Source organism: Pteropus medius, unplaced genomic scaffold (assembly GCF_902729225.1).
Source record: "Pteropus medius unplaced genomic scaffold, Ma_sr-lr_union100, whole genome shotgun sequence".
Lineage (NCBI taxonomy): Eukaryota > Metazoa > Chordata > Mammalia > Chiroptera > Pteropodidae > Pteropus > Pteropus medius.
This window is the reverse complement of record NW_024342471.1, coordinates 3,249,821-3,270,196: the sequence shown is the minus strand read 5'-3', so window position 1 is coordinate 3,270,196 and position 20,376 is coordinate 3,249,821. Positions and strand designations below refer to the sequence as shown.

At 51.4% G+C, this 20,376-nt stretch overlaps 2 protein-coding genes and 1 long non-coding RNA gene across 5 annotated transcripts in view; 1 reads left to right on the top strand and 2 right to left on the bottom strand.

The window, feature by feature from the left end:
* Positions 1 to 1,212, bottom strand: part of CENPB (centromere protein B) — a 2,685-nt gene extending 1,473 nt beyond the window's left edge. The window contains exon 1 of the mRNA XM_039863702.1: positions 5 to 1,212. Coding sequence (XP_039719636.1) covers positions 5 to 1,166 — 1,162 coding nt within the window. The 5' untranslated portion in view covers positions 1,167 to 1,212. The remainder of the gene's footprint in view (positions 1 to 4) is intronic.
* Positions 1,213 to 1,623: 411 nt separating this feature from the next.
* CDC25B (cell division cycle 25B) lies at positions 1,624 to 18,022 on the top strand. Of its 3 annotated transcripts, XM_039863810.1 has the most exons (16): positions 8,784 to 8,986; positions 9,821 to 9,930; positions 10,518 to 10,569; positions 12,377 to 12,418; positions 12,625 to 12,661; positions 12,910 to 13,032; positions 13,142 to 13,264; positions 13,455 to 13,586; positions 14,001 to 14,081; positions 14,203 to 14,379; positions 14,523 to 14,618; positions 15,168 to 15,230; positions 15,365 to 15,463; positions 15,652 to 15,785; positions 16,427 to 16,538; positions 16,702 to 18,022. In XM_039863810.1, the coding sequence occupies exons 1-16, from the start codon at positions 8,784 to 8,786 to the stop codon at positions 16,840 to 16,842; spliced, it is 1,725 nt and encodes a 574-aa protein (XP_039719744.1). In that variant the 3' UTR covers positions 16,843 to 18,022. The 3 variants fall into 3 exon arrangements, with proteins under 3 accessions (XP_039719746.1, XP_039719745.1, XP_039719744.1); XM_039863812.1 differs by lacking the exons at positions 8,784 to 8,986; positions 9,821 to 9,930 and adding an exon at positions 1,624 to 1,807; XM_039863811.1 differs by lacking the exon at positions 9,821 to 9,930 and having other exon boundaries at positions 8,597 to 8,986; positions 16,702 to 17,135.
* LOC120603445 (uncharacterized) lies at positions 6,516 to 8,495 on the bottom strand. The gene is made up of 2 exons (XR_005653014.1): positions 7,892 to 8,495; positions 6,516 to 7,300 (listed from the first exon to the last, which is right to left on the bottom strand). It is a non-coding gene; the product is annotated as an uncharacterized LOC120603445 (long non-coding RNA).
* Positions 18,023 to 20,376: the final 2,354 nt, after the last annotated feature.

Sequence of the window (20,376 nt, the reverse complement as noted above, 5' to 3'; positions counted from 1 at the left end):
AAGCCAGCCTCCCGAAAGCAGGTAGCTATGTCCGAAGGCTCCACTGCCTGCCAGGCTGCAGCCACGAAGTGCAGGGCCTCCATGAGGCCCAGCTGCAGGCCTGAGCGATCCTGGCCCTCTAGAGCGGCCATGGCCTTGAGCAGCATAGCCTGGCGGTAGTGGCCTTTCACCTGTTGGACCACTCCCCGCTCCAGCGGCTGCACGGTGCCCGGCGGGAAGAAGGCCAGCTGCACATGCCGCAGGCCCGACGTATCCAGGGACTGGGCAGCCAGGCGGCCAGCTAGCAGCAGGACTCGGCGAGACTCTGAAGCCATGCGGGTGTCTAGGGCCTTCAGGTACTTGGCCAGGGCTTGAGTGGTGACACCACCCTTAGAGTTGGCGGTGTAGTCACAGGGCAGTCCGGTTTGTCCTGCACGGGGCTTGGCTGACTTGCCTGCCACAAGTGGGGGCAGCTTCTCGCTGCCGTCGGCGTTGGCGCACAGCAAGACACTGAGGCGCTGGGTGGCCCTGCGCGCCCGTCCATCGCTGCCGCACAGCCCCGCGGCCTGATCGGGCAGAAAGTCGTACCATAGACTGGTCTCAGTGGCGCTGAACACGTCCTGAGAGGCGTAGCCTTCGGCCACCGATGGCGGCTGCTCCTCCCGAGCGCGCCAGCCCGTTGTACCCCCGCCGCTGCCCTCCGAGGGCACCGCAGGTGGGCTGGCGGGCGCTGCTGGGGCCCGGGAAGCAGTGCTGCGAGACCGGGCGCGGGCCACGCCGCTACAGGACACTACTCCGTGACGCCGGCGGAAGCGGTCCAGCCAGCCGTTGGAGGCGGTGAAGTCGTCCATGCCCAGCTCCTCGGCTATCCGCAGCGCCTTCTCCTTGAGAATGATGCCCTTCACGGGCAGGCCAGCGGCACGGATCTGCTGGAACCAGGCAATGAGCAGCCCTTCGAGCTTGTCGTAGGGGGACAGCTTGTTGGTCTTGCGACAGGTGGAAGCCACACCGTACTTGCGCTCCGACGCCAGGATGGCGCGCTTGTTCTTCAGGATGGTGCTCAGCGTGGACGGCGGGATGTTGAAGCGCCGCGCGATCTCGCCCTTGCGCAGGTCCGGGTTCTCCTCCACCTCCTGGATGATCCGTGACTTCTCCCGGAACGTCAGCTGCCGCCGCTTGGGGCCCATCCCGGCGCGCCCCCCGCCCCGGGGCCCGGCGCCACCGCCGCCGCCCCGGGGCGGGGGGCCCGGGCCCGCGGCGGGGGGCACCTGGCGGCCTCTCCCGCGCGCCCCGCCCGAGACAAAGCGATTCGCAGGGCAGCGGGCAGGGCGACGACCCGGCAGGGCCGGGGGCACCTTCGGGGGCGCCGCCGGGCACAGCGCTGGGCGGCGGGCGGCAAGCGACGGACGTGGGCGAGGGCGGGCGGCGCGGGAGCAGAAGGCAGGAAGTGCCGCGGCGCGGGGAGCGGGGAGCGCGGCGAGCGGGGCGGAGCGGGCGGAGCGGGATCTCGCGGGAAGCGCGGGGACGCCCGGCACCGCCTCCCCGCCCTCCGCGCCCACCCTCCTCCCCGCCGCTCCGGACTGACCGCCGGGGGGCGCTGCGGCCTGCGGGACCCGCTAGCGTTCCGGCTTCCGGTGACAGGCGAGCAGGGGCGCGGTGCCAGGCCACTGCGTCGGCCAGGCAGAGATTTGTTGCTTATATATAATAATTGAGTTTTGTGTTTTTAGTTTTATTATTAAGGCAAGAATAACTCACGTGTTTTGCGGAAACCGAAAAATACAGGAAACTTGAAATCACCTTTCACCCCAACACCTGGAGAGATGGGCAGGTAACATTTTTATACATTTCCTTCCAGTCTTTTCTCTAGGCGTATGCAGTTTTCTTTTTAAAAGTTTGTTGCATAAAACTGATATCAGACTGTATAGACGATAACTGGCATCTCCTGCTGTTTTACCTGGCATCAAGTGATGAGAATTTTGCCATATCGGTAAAGTATTGCCAACATGCTTTTTAATGGTTGTGTATTGTTCCAGTTATGAATTAACTCTAATCTACGTACACTATTGTAGCACATTTCGGTTATTTTTATAAGCAAAAACAGTTTAAAATCTATTTGATGGTAATCCCACAATCCATAGAAAAATGCTGATAACATCTCTGTGTGTCACTTTCTGGGCTTTTCCGTGCATATAGTCAGTCATAAAAGTGTTTGCGCCTACAGAAATAATGTCATGTATATACATAAGCATACAGACATATGACTCCCAAAACCTCCTCTTCCTGCACCAACTACATAAAAATGACTTTCTTTCCCTCCCCTCTTGAATCCCACCCTTCCACCCCTGACCTATGGATTTTGCCGTTTTCCCTTTAAGGACTGGATCTCCAAAGGCGGGCGTCTCCCCCACGCTCGCTGTGTGCACCCAGGGCCAGGGGCACCCCAGAACAAGGCACACCCCGGGGGGCCTGGTGCACCCGGGGTATGGTCCATGGATCCACCTGGGGTGCGAACCCAGGAACCCAGGACCTTCTGCGTGTAAAGCAGAAGTGCTAACCACTAAACTATGGAGCCACCCCCTAAAAATGACATTCTTAAAACATTACAGTGTTTTTTTTTCTCTCTTAGAGTAGCATAAGGAGTAGACAAAGAGGAAGGCCGTGATGGAGGGGAATAGGCTTAGAGAGGACCTGCAGCTGGATGATGCTTCAGGCAAGTGGGTGTAGACAAAGAAGAAAGAGAACCAGTGCCCTGGGCTCTCCAAGGTTAAAGGCTTAAGAAAGAACTAGCAATAAACTCATGAGATGCAGATGTGAGATACACAATGGAATATTACTGACATAAAAAAGAATGAAATCTAGCCATTTTCAACAACAAGGATGGACATGCCAAGTGAAATAAATAAGACAGAAAGACACTATATGATTTCATTTATATGTGGACTCTATAGAAAAAAACAGATGAACAAGCAAAACAAAACAAAAACAGACTCAAAGATACAGAGAACAAACTGATGGTTGCCAGAGGGGAGTGGGGTGGGAGGATGGGGGAAAGGGGTGAAGGGGAATAAGAGGTACAGACTTCCAGTTATAAAAAAGTCACAGGAATATAATGTACAATATAAGGAAAATAGCCAATAATATCATAATAACTTGGTATGGTGACAGTTACTAGACTTATGGTATTCACATCATAAGGTATATAAATGTCAAATCACTCTGTTGTACACCTGAAAGTAATATGATATTGTATGTCAAATATAATAAACGAACATAATATTGCATGTCAACTATAATAAATAATATATATATATATTTTTTTTAAATAAAGGGAAACTTGAGAAACAGATGAAATGGTAGAAGGAAAACCAAACCTGTATGGTGTTCTGGAAGCTAAGGGAAGAGTGTAACTCACTGATGGTTTAGTGTGTACTTCTCTCTTCATATGTGTATTGGCCATTTAAATCCTGTGGATTTTCTAGTAAATTTTTGCCCATGTATCTCTTATATTCATCTTATTGTTGACTTTTAAGAGCTCTTCACCTCTGAACATAACATCTTTAAGTATGTTACAAATGTATTCTCCCAGCCTGCCAGTTGTCCTTTAACTTAACCTAGGGAGTCTTAAATATAAGGTATTTTAAATCTTTAAGTGGGCAAGTCTGTTAATTTTTCCTATATTAAAAATTTTTTTTCCTATATTGCTTCTGGGTTTTGGAGAGCCCTTTCCTACCCCTGAGATATAAAAAAATATTCTGCTAATCACCAGGTCCAGAATAAGACATGGGAGACTTTTTCCTTTAGGGGCCACAATGGGAGTATGGTCCCTGTATAAAGGTAAATGTAAGGCCACCTAGCCAAGGACTCCTTCCCACGCACCTTTAGGAGACCATGTTTCATTCATGTGCACATATGTCCCTCCTGCCCACTCACTTGGCTTATAATCGATGGATGTTTGGGTGAATGGACTGTGGGTGGGCTTTTTTTTCTACTTTGCTGAATTTTCCAAGTTTTCTTTAATAAGCAAGTACTAACAGCCCCCTTAAAATGAAAAGGAGAATGGAAAGCTTGTTGAGGGACACAAAAAATAGTGATTATATAAGCAGAATGAGTATTAGGACTGGAGGGCAGCTTTGAGCAGCCTGGGCCAAGAGAAGAGAAGGTGAATTGTGGACTTCCCTAAGGTGGAGAATTGGAAAGATGGAGCTTACAACGGCTAGGGAGGGTGGGGAGTCCCAGGGTTCCAGGTGGACTGGTGTGGGATTGGCCCTGTGCATTGGGTAGATCAGGTGTCTGGAAATGGCTATGCCATCAGCACATATGTGTGGCTTCTTTTCTGTCCTGAAAGTGGCCATACCAGTGCTCTTTGTATGGTCCCAAGGATGGGCCTGGAAGTGGAAGACACTGTGGGCCATGTTGATGAGGGTCAGCTGTAGTTAGCAGGAAAGAGGTTGTCCATCCATTCGAGGACACTCCTGGAGTTCCTCAAGCCAAGATTCTCAAGAGAAATACCTCATCTCTCCCCTAATCCTCCGTACCATATACTTTTGTTTTTAACATCTTTATTGAGACATATTTCATGTACTGTATAATTCACCCATTTAAAGTATACAATTCACAGATACATGGAACTATTATCACAGTCAATTCTAGAACATTTTCATCACCTTAGAAAGAAACCCCATACCCTTTAGCTATCATCTCCCTATCTGCCCCTTGCCCCTTCCCCAGCCTCAGCAACCACTAATCTACTTTCTGTCTATAGATTTCTCTGTTCTGGACATTTCATGTCAGTGGGACCAAATAGTATTTGTCTTTTATGATTGGCTTCTTTCACTTAGCATCATATTTTTAAGATTCGTCCACGATGTAGTATCTATCAGTACTTCATTATTTTTAATGGCTAAATAATATTCTGTTGTATGAGTATGATATTTATACATTTGTTAATAGAGATTTGGGTTGCTTCTGCCTTTTGGCAATCATGACTAATGCTGCTATAAAGGCCTGTTTGCAAGTTTTCGTGTAGAGATATGTTTTCATTTCTCTTGGGTATACATACCTAGGAATGGAATTGCTGGGTCATATGGTAACTCTATGTTTAATTGCTTGAGGAACTGCCAGATTGAGATGTTCTTTTAGTTAATCTAAAAATTATACCTGTTCTTTGAAAAATATTTTAAAATACAGAAATTTTTAAGGATAAAAACATTTAATCATTTTTAATTTTACCACTCAGAGAATATCCTTTAAGGATACTTTTCTGTGCATGTTGTTTTTTAATAGGACCACACTTAGCATAATATTTTGTAGCCCATATCGTGAACATCTTTTTATTTCAATAAATATTTATATCAATCAGTTTCAAACTTATTTTACTCTAGGAACACTTTCTTCAAAAGACCATTTTCGAAACCCAATATGTAATCGTTCATTAATCAACAATTACTAATTGGGCCCCTGCCAAGTGCCAGGCATCCCTACCTGCCCCCAGTGCTTGTTCTCTTTAAAGGCTGCAGGTATTACACAGGTATTACACCCTCATTGGCTATTCCCCTATTGAAGGACACCCAGTTTACACTCCATATTTCATTGTTACTAACAATGACTCAATGAACATATATTTGTATGTACTTTTATCATATCCTTAAGAAAAATCCCTAGAAGTGGAATATTGGGGTCAGAGGCCAACCTAGGACTGGAGCCTATTTGAATGATGGGAGGTGGGTGGAGAGGTAAATGACTTGGTCCCTGTTCTTCAATAGCTCAGTCAGCTTGAGGAAACGAGTTTAAGAAGAGGGAAAAGGAGATTTCAATTAATAAAATCCACACCTTCCATAGTTTCTGTTTAGGAATTCATTCAGTGCATACCTTCTGCATCATTGCAAAAGCCAATAACCTAAATGTGCAGCATTAGGGAATTGAATATATACCATTATGGCACTAATATGGATCCATCTCCAAGTAAAATAGAGAAAGCAAGGTATAAAACTGTTTCATATATACCGTTTGTATATTTATTAAAATATGGGCATACATATGCTTGTAAATGTATAAACTTGCCCTGTCCCCTATGGTAGCAACTAATCCCATATATGGCTATTGAGCACTTGAAATATGGCAAGTTCAAGTTGAGATGTGCTGTATTAAATGTACATCGGACTTTGAAGACTTGTTACTAGGGAAAATAAGTATGTAAAATATCTCATTAATAATTTTATATTAATAATATGTTGAAATTATATTTTGAATATATTAAGTAAAATATTAAAATTTCATGTTTCTTTTTACTTTTTTAATTTGGCTTCTAGAAAATTTTAAATTACATATGTGAATTGCATTTATGCCTCCCATTATGTTCCTATTAGCTTGGACTGTTATAAACTATCTCCAGAAGGATATGCAACAAATTTATAATAGGCGTGGGTTGCCTCTGGGGAGGGTTCTTGAAGGTTTGTGTGGGGTGGGAGACTGAATTTTCACTGCCTTTTTAAACCATTTGAATTTTCTCCTTTGCCTGAATTTTTGAAACCATGTACCAATATTTAAAAACCATTTAATATGTTACAAGCCATGACAGCAAAAGCACCAGAAAGAAGATGCTGTTTGGAAACAGGCTTGGAGAAACAGAAGGATTTTGCAGACATGCAGTAATTTTTCCTCCTCTTCTGGCAAGGCTCCAAGGTCACACCAGACCCCTTAACTGAGCCCAGTACTTGATGTGTACAGTCCAGTGCCAGGTCATTCCTTTCAATGGGAAGATGGAGCCTTCTGCCCGGAAGTGTCATGTAACCAGGGCCTGGCCGGATAGAAGTCGATCCTCTTACTATAATGTTTGCAAAAAAAAATTTTTAGCTTATTTTTATTAACTAGGTTTATTTTTAATTGAACACATTATCTGTGATCTAATTGGCAAAAGAAGATTCAGGAAGGTCACAGAGCAGATGTATGGGATGCTCTGGAATGATCCTTCTGTGTTCCTGGCTCCTCTTCACTGGTCCAGAGGTGATCTTCAGACTGGGATTTCAAGGAATTCAAGAGTTTAATTTCTCTCTTACTTCCCCCCGACACCCTCACCACACCCTGTAGAAGTATATGGGGGCGGGTGAGTAACACCTGCTGGATTGATTTTGAAAATGCAATCCTCGTGGCAGTTTTATTTCTGATCTTTTGGGTGGGAGGCCTCACAGCCCCCCACCCCTACTTGAGGCAGTCACAACCTTGAACCTTGAAGGTCTGGAGAGTGACCCTTGACACTGGGCAGATGACCCCGAATGTTCAGCACTGTCCAGCACACAGCATAGTGCCTCACATAGCACAGGAGCTGGGAAAAATGTTGAGAGAAGGAAAAGTTACAATCCCCACCCAGGTCACCCCTCTCAGGTGGGACTGGGGCCTTCCCATTCCTTTCCTCCAAACCCCCACTGCCAGGCCCTCTCTTTTACCACCCCTACCCACAGTGTCTTGGTGGGAGGTTGGGGCTGCTCAAGAAGGGGCACAAGGCCACAGCTCCTGCCTTACCTAGCTGTGCCCTTTCTAGCTGGAGACCATCTCTCCACTAGGGAGAGAGGATACAAAAGTTGCTTACACCCACTTGCTTTGGGAAACAGCCTTCCTGCCTTATTCCAGGAAAACAGGCTTGCTGTAAGGTGGTTAGATCATTAGTAGATGCTCCATTTAAACTAGTGACAAATTCAGTCTCCTAAATCAGTCAAGAAATACCAATTAAACAATATGATGCCATTGACACCACATTAGCCAAACGGTCAATGAGCAGAAAATAATTTCCACAAGTAGGTTTTGAGGTCGCTGACACTCTCCTCGGCCCTCTACGCCAAAAATCCATGGCTAGGCCAACCATTAGAGCCTTCTTTGGGAGCTGCTGGAGAAAATAGGACCCCTTGGGAGGTCTAACCTGGACTCCTGGAAGCGCCAATCAGTTACGCGTTGGCCCGCATCGAGGGTCCACCTCCTCCTTTGGGGGTTCCAGGTGGGAATTAGGCTTTGGGGCCGCTCGGCGCCGCCTGTCACAAGGGCAAAGAGGCTGAGCGAGCAGAGGTGCCTGAGGAGAATCTCGGCTCCACTACTTGCCCAATCGTGTGACCTCGAACGAGTTAAAGAACTTCACGCCTCAACGTCTCTGTCTGTAAAGTAGCGAACACAAAGTGCGGGCGTGTTTGGCAAACTCCTGGAACGGTGTCTTTCATAGTGCCTTACTGGTGCTTGTGAATGATGTTAAACCGCAGGGGTCCCTTTTGAGGCCACCCTAGGGGGTTGTTGCTTCCCTTGGGGCCCTCTCTGTTGGAGGTGTCTAACTCCAAACCACATCCCGAGAAGCAGAATTTGGGAAGCCAGGATTCTTGGGCCCTGGCTAGGAGGGGGGGTGCGAAGGGGGGGGGCGTGGGAGAAACCCCAATTTGCCCCACCCAAAGCCGGGAACTGGGCAGGGCCGGGCTGGTCCAGCCTCCGCGCCTTTTACCCCCGCGGGCCCCGCCCTCGGTCCCGCCCTCCTCTAACCCGCGCCCCCATTGGTGGCGCCCGGCGGCGCGGCCGCTGTTATTTTTCGAATATATAAGGAGGTGGAGGTGGCAGCTGCTGCTAGAGGCTTCCCTGACTGGTGGCTAGTTCCCCCGTCCCTCCACCCTACCCTCCCTGCAACCCTCTCCTCCCTCGCTCTGGCCCCGTTGCTCTTTCTCCCTCCCCCACCCCTTTAACCCGGGCCCCCTCCTTACCTGTCCTCGGTCAGCTGTGCCCGGCTTCTGTGGGTCGCCCGGCTCTTCCGCTAGCCTTCCTCCGGCCCCGCCGCGATGGAGATGCCTCAGCCGGACCCCGCTGCGCCGGGTTCGGCTCTCAGTCCGGCCGGCGTGCGCGGTGGCGCCGAGCGTCCGGGCCACCTCCCGGGCCTCCGGCTGGGAGCTCATGGCCTCCTGGGGTCCCCGGAGCGCGTGGCCGCTTCTTCGCCGGTCGCCACCCTCACCAAAACTATGCACGACCTCGCTGGGCTCGGCAGGTAGGGCGTCCCAAAGAAGCCGGGTGTGGGGTGAGAGGTCCATGCTAGGATGTTGGTCCCAGGCCTCCTGGGGAACCCGACATGGAACTCGAATCCGAGAAGCCAGTGGGTAGGCGTTTCAAGCAGAGGCTGCTTCGGGGGCCGGGACAAGGGTGGTGAGGCCAGGACTGTGCTGCTCACTCTCTTGGTACCTCTTGGCCGGCACAAGACTGAAGACCCTCTTTTCCTCCCTCCTCCCTCAGTGCGCCTCTGCCCAAATCGCCACCATTTTGCCCCAGGCAGGGGGATCATGATCTTGGAGGGGAACTTGAGGATGGCAGAGCAGTCCACTTCTCTTAAGTCCATGCCCCAGCCCTCAACACTCTTAATTCTTTCCTGGGGTTAAGGCATTAAATGCTGGTTCTGCTCCCTGAGCTAGCGTGCAGGGTCCAGGCTTAGTTGTCCTTCCAGCAACTGAGACTCAAGTCTCTGCCCTTCCTCCAGGAAGGCTTGTGGATGGTAGGAGCCTAAAGGTCCTCCAGGGCTGCTCTGCAGTCCCACCATGCCCTGGGATGGTCCCCAGCCCAGCTCCTTGCTCTTGTCTTGGGCTCACCTCTCCCTGCACCTGGGAGGACCTTTCTTAAACCAATCAACAAAGAGAAGACACTTAGGGCCTCTGCAGAAGAAGCCTGCCTTGGCCTAAGGGGGCAGGCCTTCCATGCCATCACCTCCCTGGGGCAGCACAGAAGCTGAATGGGCCTTTCAGAAATGGGCGGCTGGTGGGAACATGGGCCAGCTAGCCCTTGAACCCCACATTTACCTTTCTCCTTCCCTGGGTCCCTGCTCCTTTCCCAGGGAGACCCCAAAGAGTCAGGTAGGCAGCCTGCTCACATGCCTATCCCTGTCCCGGCAGCGGGCATCTGTATCCTCCCTGTCGTCTGAGTCCTCTGAATCTTCTGATGCAGGTGAGGCCCAGGGGTGCCAGGGGAATTTGGTGGGCTACCTGAGCCTCCCCATTTCTCTGCCAATTAGATTAACATCCTTCCCACAACCTGGGGGCGGAGAAACCTGTCCCTGCCCACCTCTGGTGGGGCTCACCACATCCAGCCCAGACTGACAGAGTGGGTGGTTGGGTGGGGCCCTCTACAGGAGATAAGATCTCACCTATTTAAAACTAAAGTCCCAGAACCACAGCCCCACCTGGGAGGCATCAGGGCTGAAAGCTGGCCATTTTATAATACTCACTGGCTTCAGCTATAATCTTTTCCTTTAAAAAGTCATTATCTCTTCTAGAACAAATTATCTTAAACCAGTTCAGGAAAATACTTAGCGAAGTTTTGGATTAAAAATTATGTAGAAGCATTTCCATAATAAACAGGGAGTGGAGCCCTGGGCAATTTGGGGGGCAGCGTCAACCTTTGGGGTCCATGGTGGGTTTTATTTCTAAAATAGAAACAGGTTTTTTCCCTTCTCTGAATAGGGTTGGGACATGGTGGGGAAAGTGTGTAGAGAATGGCACTACTTTCAAACCAAGTCACTCTGTTCCCCTCAGGTCTCTGCATGGATTCTCCCAGTCCCATGGACCCCCAGATGGCAGAGCAGACGTGAGTAGAGAAGAGGGATCCTCAATACCAAGGAGTTGGCACCTGCCTTTGGGGATCTTAGCTCTAGTGTAAACTCACTGGGAAAGTCTGGGAGAGTGGACAGACCCCTCTGGATCCCCATATAGGGGTACTAATTGAGCTTCCTAAGTTCTGGGATTCTCCTACCTGTCTTGAAGAAGGGTCTGCTCTCATGGGAGCAGCTGAGAGTGGGCTCAGGGCTAGGGTGGTGGGGACAGTGGCCTCTGGGAACAGCAAATACTTGATACCAGCCAGCACTTGTAAGGATACAGGCCTGATATGTGTTCCATTTTTCTTTCTGCCTATAAACACTTTTTTTTCCTGTGAAATATCACAATTTTAAAATATGGTCCAACTAATTAAAAATTTGTATTACTCTAGGCCAAACAAAACAGTCACTGAAGGCTGTTTTAGCCCTTGGCCATCTTATCAGGAATCTCTGGCTTAAGTGACATTTGACCCTCTGGCCAACCTCTGGACCAGGCCCTTTGTAAGACAGACTAGACAGGCTGCTGATGGGCTCTGCTCAGGATAGATCCCTCCCCCTTGGTTGTAGGGCAGAAGTAGTACCTTCCAGAACATAGCTATTCCCATCCAGCTGTTCAGCCTCAGCAGGGAGAGCAGCTGCCAGGCATTAGTGAGGACAGCTGGGCATCCCCAGCCTGGGCTTGGGGGACTATGCTTTGGGTTTAGGGCGGTGACTGTCTTTCTCTACATTGCCTTTGATCAGACTGGGCTGGGTCACAAAGTTTGTTCATAAACAGGAAACAGGAGAGAATTGGGTGGGGGTTGGGGAAACTAGGTTGGGTTTTGTTAGCAACAGAGCTGTCCCTGCTTTACCCCCAAGGTCCAGGTGCATATGGAAACCAAGCCATTGAAATTGGTCATCTCTGATGCTAGGTTGGCCGGGCATAGCCACTCCCTCCACACATACACCTGGGGGCCGACCCCATGATGTTTTAGTCCTCAGTGCCGCTCCCTGACTTCTGCACCTGCTTTGACAGTTAGTTTCTCAGAAAGCTCTTGTGTGTGCGTGCACGTGCATGTCTCTGCATGTGTGTGTGCGCAAAGATGCACAAAGCCCTGCATGGCAGGTGGTCTCTGGTAACATAGCTGGGGGGTGGGGCCTATCTACAGAAGCTTGCACTCCATTCTCAAAAGGAACATCTGTTGAAATTCCTTGCCTGCTGGTCTCTCCTAAGGCAGGAGGAGGGGGTGAAACAGAGGCTGAGTCCTGGAAAATTCCATAGGAGGGAGTAGAGGATGTGACCCTATATGTTTGTCATTAGAGGGTCTGGCAAGGCAGACTGGGGCTGATCCAGGGGCACACTAAAGTGGGCCACTGTCCTGGGGGAGCCAATACAACCCCATACAAAGGGAGGGAAGTCCAGCTTTGCTGGCATCTAGGCCCTGGAGACACCCACGCTATGGACCAAGGCCTTTCATCATGGGATGGATGAATGCCTTTCCTGGCGGCCATATGGCCCCACTGAGGTGATTTGCATACAGGTGGAAGGCCTGTGGGCAGGCTGTCATGACCGTTGTCTCGGTAACGCTCAGCTGCCCTGTGACCTGCCCCAGCTGTCTCCATCGTTGCCATTCTCTGGATCTTCTATTCAGAGCAGCTTTTAAAATCCCAGGCTACTTCTCATCTCCCCCTCCCCAAACCTGGGCCCCCTGATAGTTGGCATTTTTCCTGTCTTCCTTTTCCACTGTCCTGAGCCCTGGCCCCAGGGCTTGTGAACTGGGAACCTGATGCTTTGCTGCATGGTAACCTTCTCTCTCTTAGGTTTGAACAGGCCATCCAGGCAGCCAGCCGGTTCATTCGAAGGTAAGTGCTCGGCCTTCTTGCAGGCTCCCGTGGTCTACCCACCATAGGCTACTCCTGTCCCCTGTTGGGTGCAGTAGGCATGGGGAGGGTACTCTCCCAGGCCCTCCCATAGGGTTGCATAGGACTCTGGTAGAGGAGCATCCTGTTCGCTCTCCTTTGTGGCCCCAGACTCTCCAGCTCTGATGTGTCCTTGTTTCCTCCTGCAGCGAGCCATTCACCATCCGACGCGTCCAGTCCTTGCCGGTGAGTGCCGTCTGAGGCCCGCTGGCAGGTTCAGGCACACTGGCCAGGACAGGAAAGGCAGGAGGGATCTGGGGTCAACTCCTAGAGGGTGTACTTGGAGTCAGGTGTCCTTGGTCTGGCTGTGGAGATGGGTTTTGGGAGGTGGATGGGCGAGCAGGGGGAGTCGGGAGAGGGATGGGAGAAGCAAGGCCTGGACTGGTGCCAGAGGAATGCAGCTTTCAGTACCTACCACCCTCCTGGCTCCCTAGGTGAGGCTTATGGGCCACAGCCCAGTGCTACGGAACATCACCAACTCCCAAGGGCCCAGCAGCTGGAGGAAGAGTGAGGCACGTGGCCAAGCTGGCCGAAGCTCTTTGGAGGACAAAGAGAATGTACGATTCCAGAAGGCTGGAGTGGAAACACTCCAGGAAGAGAAGGGGGCATGCTGGGGTGATTCTCTGGCCTTTGATGATGCCCTCTGACCCTCGATTTTGCCCACAGGATGGTTTTGTCTTCAAGATGCCATGGAAGCCCACACATTCCAGCCACACCCATGCTCTGGCAGAGTGGGCCACCCGCAGAGAAGCCTTTGCCCAGAGGCCAAGCTCAGCCCCCGACCTGATGGTACATCAGGAGAGCTGACTCTTGCAGGGCAGGCAGTGCATGCAGGGCGGGTACCCCTGAAGGCAGCCAGGGGATGGGAGGGTGATTCTGAGCCCGGAGGCAGGGAGAATCTTTTCTCAGAAGGATGGAGGTGGGAACTGCCTTGGGTCCCCACCCCTGAGTAGCCTGCATCTGCTCATCACCCACACAGTGTCTCACCCCTGAGCGGAAGATGGAAGTAGAAGAGCTGAGTCCGCTGGCCCACCGCTTCTCCCTGACCCCCACCAAGGGGGCTACCGAGGAAGACGATGGGTTTGTGGATATCCTGGAAAGTGACTTAAAGGTAAGCAGTGTTGCCCCATCAGGGTGCCTACCTCTCTGTCCCTGGGGTCTTTCAAAAAGGGGAGCTCTGGGCTCCTGCAGTAAGACTATGACCTCATTCCAATATATGGAAAAGAATTGGAGGTAACTGAGTCGCAGCCTGACCTCTGGCCAATCAGAGAGAAACAGGTGGCTGGTGCTGCAGTGAGGGGAGGATGGGTAGGATGGAGAGCCATGCTTCTCACAGTTCTGTGCAAGCCCCGGCAGTGACGGGGCGCTGCAGCCTCCTGGTTCTGGCAGGCCGCCCTGTGTAGAAGTGCTGGCAGGGCCAAAGAGGGCTTTTAGGAGAACAGGGAAGGCTATGTTGGAGGACTCGGGGCCTGGGGTTTGGCCTGTGCCTGCAGGTGTGACCATATCCTTGCTGATTTGGCCTTAGGATGATGATGCAGTTCCCCCAGGCATGGAGAGTCTCATTAGTGCCCCACTGGTCAAAACCTCTGAAAAGGAAGAGGAACAGGTGAGACTCTGGAGTGGCCCCTTCAGACTTGGAAGGGTGGAGCCCTGCCTTCTAAGTGGGATTGTGGGGTGGGGAGAGTGGAAGCCGAGCACTCTGACCCCTCACCTGCTGCCCGTGCCAGGACCTCGTCATGTACAGCAAGTGCCATCGGCTCTTCCGCTCTCCATCCATGCCCTGTGGTGTGATCCGGCCCATCCTTAAGAGGCTGGAGCGGCCCCAGGACAGGGACCTGCCAGTTCAGAATAAGCGGAGGAGGAGCGTGACCCCTCTGGAGGAGCAGCAGGAGGCGGAAGAACCTGTGAGTGTCCTGGGGCAGGGCTGCCAACTTCCCAGTTTACTCTATAAGCCCTTCTCAGCCAGGATACAGGGAAGGGGGTTACCAGCCAGATGGGGCATGGAGGAACAGCCTCCCCTCTGACCCTGGCTGCATCTATCTCACAGAAAGCCCGTGTCCTCCGCTCCAAGTCCTTGTGTCACGATGAGATTGAGAACATCCTGGATAGTGACCACCGTGAACTGATTGGGGATTACTCCAAGGTACCAGCTGGCGAGACCCGCAGGCTCAACCCCTTACTGGCTATGGCCCCCACAGCCCAGCAGCTACTCCAGCGCCTCCCTCTTGCCCTAGAAGCCCCTTTGCTTTGTCCTTTACATCCTATCTTCCTTTACTCTCACCTAGACTCCTCTCTCTAGCTCTCTTTGGTCTTCGAATTCTACCTCACAACTGGACATCAATGGTTTCTCCACCTTGAAAAATATTTCTAGACTAAAAAAAAATAAACAATAAAAATCTAGCTTGATCTTCATCAGGCCTTGTCCCCAGGTTTGGCAGAGCTGGGGGCAGAGGGCAAGGAGACCATCGCTTCTTCCACCCCTCATTTCCCCTTGGAAGGTTGGTCCCTGCATATCAGACCCAAGAGGTGCTTCTTGGTTGCTATGGGAACCAGAGCTGAATTTGAAGGTCAAAGCAGGCATGACCTCTGGGCTTGAGAAAGAAACTTCATTTTTTCCATGTTTCTCATCTTAGCAATTTCACTTTCTTCCTCTTCTTCCTCCCAATCTCTCTCTCTCTCCACTTCCCTTCAGGCCTTCCTCCTACAGACTGTGGATGGAAAGCACCAAGACCTCAAGTATATTTCACCAGAAACGGTACGTGCAGATGAGTCGTTGGCCTGTTAATGTTCCCTAGGGACAGGCTGCAAGCACTGGGTAGGATAGGGTTAGGGGAAAGCCCCTGCCTGCCATCCTGATCTACTGGGATCCACCTCTGTGGCCTTCTACAGATGGTGGCCCTGCTGACGGGCAAGTTCAACAACATCGTGGAGAGGTTTGTTATTGTGGACTGCAGATACCCCTATGAGTATGAAGGCGGGCACATCAAGGTGAGATGGGGTGATAAAAGAAGCTCTGAAGAACCATTCTCTCCTTCCTCTGCGGGTACACCCTCTCATGGGGAAGGGTCCTGCCTAGCAAGAGGTGGGGTCACCCATTTGAAATATGGGGACTGCATAGGGGAGGGGTCTGCCACCCAGACCCAGGGCTGTGGCCTGACCTCTGGCTCATCTGGCAGACTGCCGTGAACTTGCCCCTGGAACGGGACGCTGAGACCTTCCTGCTTCAGAGCCCCATCACGCCCGGTAGCACGGACAAAAGAATCATCCTCATTTTCCACTGTGAATTCTCATCTGAGCGCGGGCCCCGCATGTGAGTTCCAGCTCTGCCCAGGCTTTCAGATGCTGGAGCCATCCTATGACTAAGAGGCCCGAGCCCAGCCCCTCCTTGGCTTGGGCCTCTTGTCTCACCCGACCACTTCGTTGTGCATGGTGCCCTTTCTGTGTCTCTGTCTCCCTCTTACAATCCTTCCCATCAGGCCTCACCCTGCACCCTGGCCACTACCCCCACATAATCTGGTTCCAAGTCACCAGCGGTGTCCTTAAAAACCGAGGGCCCTGTCCCAGTCCTCAGTGATGCTGACCCTTCCAGTGTTTGTTCTTCCCTTTTCCCATCTCTCTTCCTCACCAAGTCTTGTCCAGATCTCCTAAATAGTACCTCTTAAATTTCATCTCCTCTCCATTCTACTTCCCCAGTCCAGACCAGATATCACTAACAAAGATCCTGCAACTGCCTTCTAGAAACAGAGAGCCTCCTTGATTTGCCTCCTTCCTTCCATCTTCCCAGCCTCTTCTGTGCCAGACTGATCTAAGTGTTCTTCTGGCCGACATGCTTATACTTGAATCCTTTACGGTTCCCCAAGGCCCTCAAGGGAGTGGGTGCAGGGAACAGGTACCCTGAGGTCCACCCTGCTGTATGCCCAGCTCTGACCCCCACACTCCCGCTGGTCCCAGGTGCCGTTTCATCAGGGAACGAGACCGGGCCACCAACGACTACCCCAGCCTCTACTATCCTGAGATGTACATCCTCAAAGGCGGCTACAAGGAGTTCTTCCCCCAGCACCCGGTACCACAGGCGGGGGTGACCACAGCCTCCATGGGAGGGTTGTACTGCAGGGAAAGGGCTTGGCCAGGTCGTCACCCCAAGAGGAGAAGGGAGGGCTACTCCCACACACACACCCAAGTTACCCATTCTCGCATATCGATTGACCATTTCCATCCTTCCCTAGACCTTCTGTGAGCCTCAGGACTACCGGCCTATGAACCACGAGGCCTTCAAGGATGAGCTAAAGACCTTCCGCCTCAAAACTCGAAGTTGGGCTGGGGAGCGTAGCCGGCGGGAGCTTTGCAGCCGCCTGCAGGACCAATGAATGGCCAGCCATGGTCACACCTACCTTCATTGCCTCACATGGCCTGGGCACCAGCCACCCAGGGGCCTGGAGGGCTGAGGGTCTGCTGGAGGCCCCAGGTACCATCCAGGGAAAGATGGTGAGGGTGTCCCACCCATCTGCCCCTAGCCCTGATCCCCTTGTCTCAGTCCAACCATACTCTATATCCTAGTGCCATCTCCCTACCCAAACCAAGCCCCTGGAAGAACCCAGTCTGTTGACTTAGTGAAATTGGATTAAGTCCTGCTCAAAGGAAGTATTTCGTGTCTAGCAGGAGGCTTTTTGCTTTTTTATTCCTTGTTCAGCTAACTCTTTGTCTTTTTGTGTCTAGAAAAGCTTCCTCTTTTTTTTTTTTGTATGTGTGATGCTGGGGGAAAGCCACAGCCCCCAGGATGGGCCAGAGCCGAACTCCTCCCTGCCCTGGGAGTCAGCACTGTGTCCTGGCCCTTACAGCACTCCTGGCATGTCTGTGCGTTCCCCTACCTCGTTCTCTCTTTCCTGTCCCTCCTTACATACACCTCTAGCACAAACATAAGCTCTTACTCTTTCTTGTTTCAGTGTTACTGCAGGTTTGATTTGTGTGTCTTGATTTTTTGCCCACCTCAGGACATTCACAGGCTGAGGCTTAGGCTCCCCCTGTGCAATTGGGGTTAGAGACTCGGACTTTAATTACTTACTTGGCCTGGCTTCTGTTGCCTCAGAAAGGGATGCTGTTATCCTCTGGGGCACCTGGGCGAGGGCTAAGGCCTGCATCCTTAACCTGACTGGAAGCCCAGCCCCCACTGCTGTGAAACCTGAGGCCTGACTTGTCAGAACTTGCTGCTGTCTTATTGTGGATGGACAGATGGATGGACAAATGGATGGATGATGGATGGATGGATAGCCGTAGATGGCATAGTGCCTTGCACATACAAACTGCTTAGTGGAAGCATTTCAGTGAGTGCATCAGCCTGCAGCAGGAGTATATGTGTGACTGTGTGGACAAAATCTTTACACTTTATAAGTTTTAGAAATATTGAAGAGGAAATGTCATTGAAGCAGCTAAACCAAGGACAGAGCCACCTCTCAATTCTTAATCTCAGGATGTGGGAAGGGCTGTGCTTGAAAGCCCTGATGAGTCATCTGTTAGGGTTTTGTTTCAATAAAGCACTGAACAAGTTGAGCAACCAGCATTGTTTCCTATGCGGCCCTTAAAAAGACCAGGGCAGCCCCCGATGGTGGGATAGGGTTGGGGCAGGTCAGTGGATTGGGGCTGGAAGACTCCTGAGAAGGCAGCCTCATGCCGTCTTCCGAAGTCTTGCCAAGACTTTGGATTCAGCCTCCCTCTCTCCCTCATCTGGCTGTTCAAGCACCTCTGGGCTCACCCTTCCTAAACTTTGCACCGAGAAGCCAAGATTGACCACATCACTCTTCTCTAGAACTGTCTTGGCTCCCTGTTGCCGCAGAAGACTCCCTCCATGGCTCTTTAAGACCCCGACCCTTCCCAGCTTCATTCCACAGCTCTGGCTGACTCAAATCGCCCATACCTTGCACTTCACAGTTCCTTGCCTTTGCATCTGCTGCAGCACCTTCAGAAATGTTCTCCCTTAGCTGGTAACTCCTCCTGTAAGATTTGATTTCACATGTCACCTCTTCCCAGAAGCCTTCCTTCCTTGTCGGGGAAATGACTTTCAGTACCCCCAGCACCCAGCAGAGGTTCTGCCACCTAGGAGATACTGAGTTCAAGATCAGAGAACAGGAGAGGGTGATTTTGGGAGAACTGGTCCTGGCCCAAACCCAATGTCTCAGGAAATCCCCTCTGAATATCACTGCTATTAGCTCTCTTCCAACTCCATCCCATCAGCTGTCTGTGATTACAGGGACTCCTTTGCAAATGTGCAAATAAGATTCCATACACATCAGCATCATTACCACTTTCTGTCAAAGTTCTTTCACCTCCTGAAGTAGGTGGTACAATGATTATTCACTCCATTTTTCAGATGGGGAAATGGAGGCTATTTCTAGCAACAGTAAGAGACTCCAGATTCCTAGGCTGAGTCTAAAGGACACCTTCCCTGTCTTCAGCTTGACCCCCCAATTTTGTTATGCCTGAAGGATTGGTCTTCACTCCTGCTTCAGAGTCCTCTACAAGGGCACAACAGATTGTGGGTATCTGGGGGGGCTGGGCCTCTGCTCTGGGAGGAAGGGCTCTGAAGACTCCAGAAACTCCCTCTACTGATCAGGCAACTGACATGAAGGTCAACATTTATTTGGGTAAGGAACCTTGCCCCAGGAAAGGAAAATAAGCTGTGTAGGCTGCTGAAAAAATTAGCTGTGGGCACTGTCATAATGAGACTTGCCTGCTTCACCTTGAGTGCTCAGGTGGTCTCCTGACCCCCTCCCTCTTTCTTGGTTTTACAAAGAATGAAAGCAGCTGGATGCTCAGGGCACTCACTTGCCCCAGGTTACACAGCAGATACAAGCAGAGCAGGCATTCCAGCTGCACAGGACTCTCCCACTCTTCACCTCCTGCCTTGGTCCCAGAGCAGCCAAAGGGCTGGGGCTGGGCTGCCTGGCTTCTGCTCTGAGTGTCCTCTTCCCACTCCATCAGTCTGGGTCAGGCCACATGGGAAGGAGGGAGTAACGGGCGTTGAGTGTCTGACAATGCCCAGGCTGTGTGCCAAGTGCTGACATGCACAGCCATATCTGCCCCACTCATAATCCACAATCAGTCATAACCACAGTCATGGGGCACTTAGTCTGCTCCAGACACTTAACAGATTGTCTCCTAAGCTCACCAAATCAGTTTTTAGCTCATTTTGCAGGGGAAACAGGAGTGTGTGTGGCAGGGGGGGCAGTGGTCTCGGTCAAGCCAGGAGACAACATTTCCCCAAGAGAAGGCCCTGGTGCTGGCATCTACCCTGAGGGAGGTGCGGGCCTGGGCCTGGGGGTGGGGGCACCAAGGGTTCAACTCTCCAACTCAGGCCAGGACCCCCTGGGAAGTTCAGGGGATGAGGCAGACGTGCCCTAATCCTCCTACCCCACCAGCAAGAGAAGCTACAACTTTACTCCTGAATGTTCATAAAGAGGGGAGGAACAGGCAAGGAAACAGTTTAAAATCCTGGGCTCCTGGCCAACTTTAAAGGTTGTTTTGCTTGGGCCAGGGTGGGGCAGGAATTCCAGCCGTAGAGGAGCCACGTGCAGCCCAGCTCACATGGTTAAAGAGCTGCGTGGGGCTGGATCCAAGCAGGGAGTTGGCCTGTGCCAGGCCTGGCCAAGTCAGCAGGCACGTGTGAGGGCTGAGCATCATCTGAATTGCTCTCTGGGTAACTTGCAATGACGGTTTAAAAAAAACAATGTTTTCTTTTTAACTTGAACAATCAACATTTCCTCAATGGCACACACCTTAAGCATAGAGCACAGACCTGAGGAACCAGCACACAACTCAAGATACATGACTTCCTCACATCCCAGGAGGCTCCCTCAAAATCCCTCCCAGTTACCTGAACTCCAAGGTCACCACTGTTCTGAACTTAT

Bases quoted from the DNA above. Each gene is read 5' to 3' on its own strand.
- CDC25B (XM_039863810.1), top strand. From the start codon at position 8,784: ATGGAGATGCCTCAGCCGGACCCCGCTGCGCCGGGTTCGGCTCTCAGT. The intron at 10,570-12,376 runs GTGAGTAGAGAA...TCTCTCTCTTAG, and splicing joins CCCCAGATGGCAGAGCAGAC to GTTTGAACAGGCCATCCAGG. The intron at 15,231-15,364 runs GTACGTGCAGAT...GGCCTTCTACAG, and splicing joins AGTATATTTCACCAGAAACG to ATGGTGGCCCTGCTGACGGG.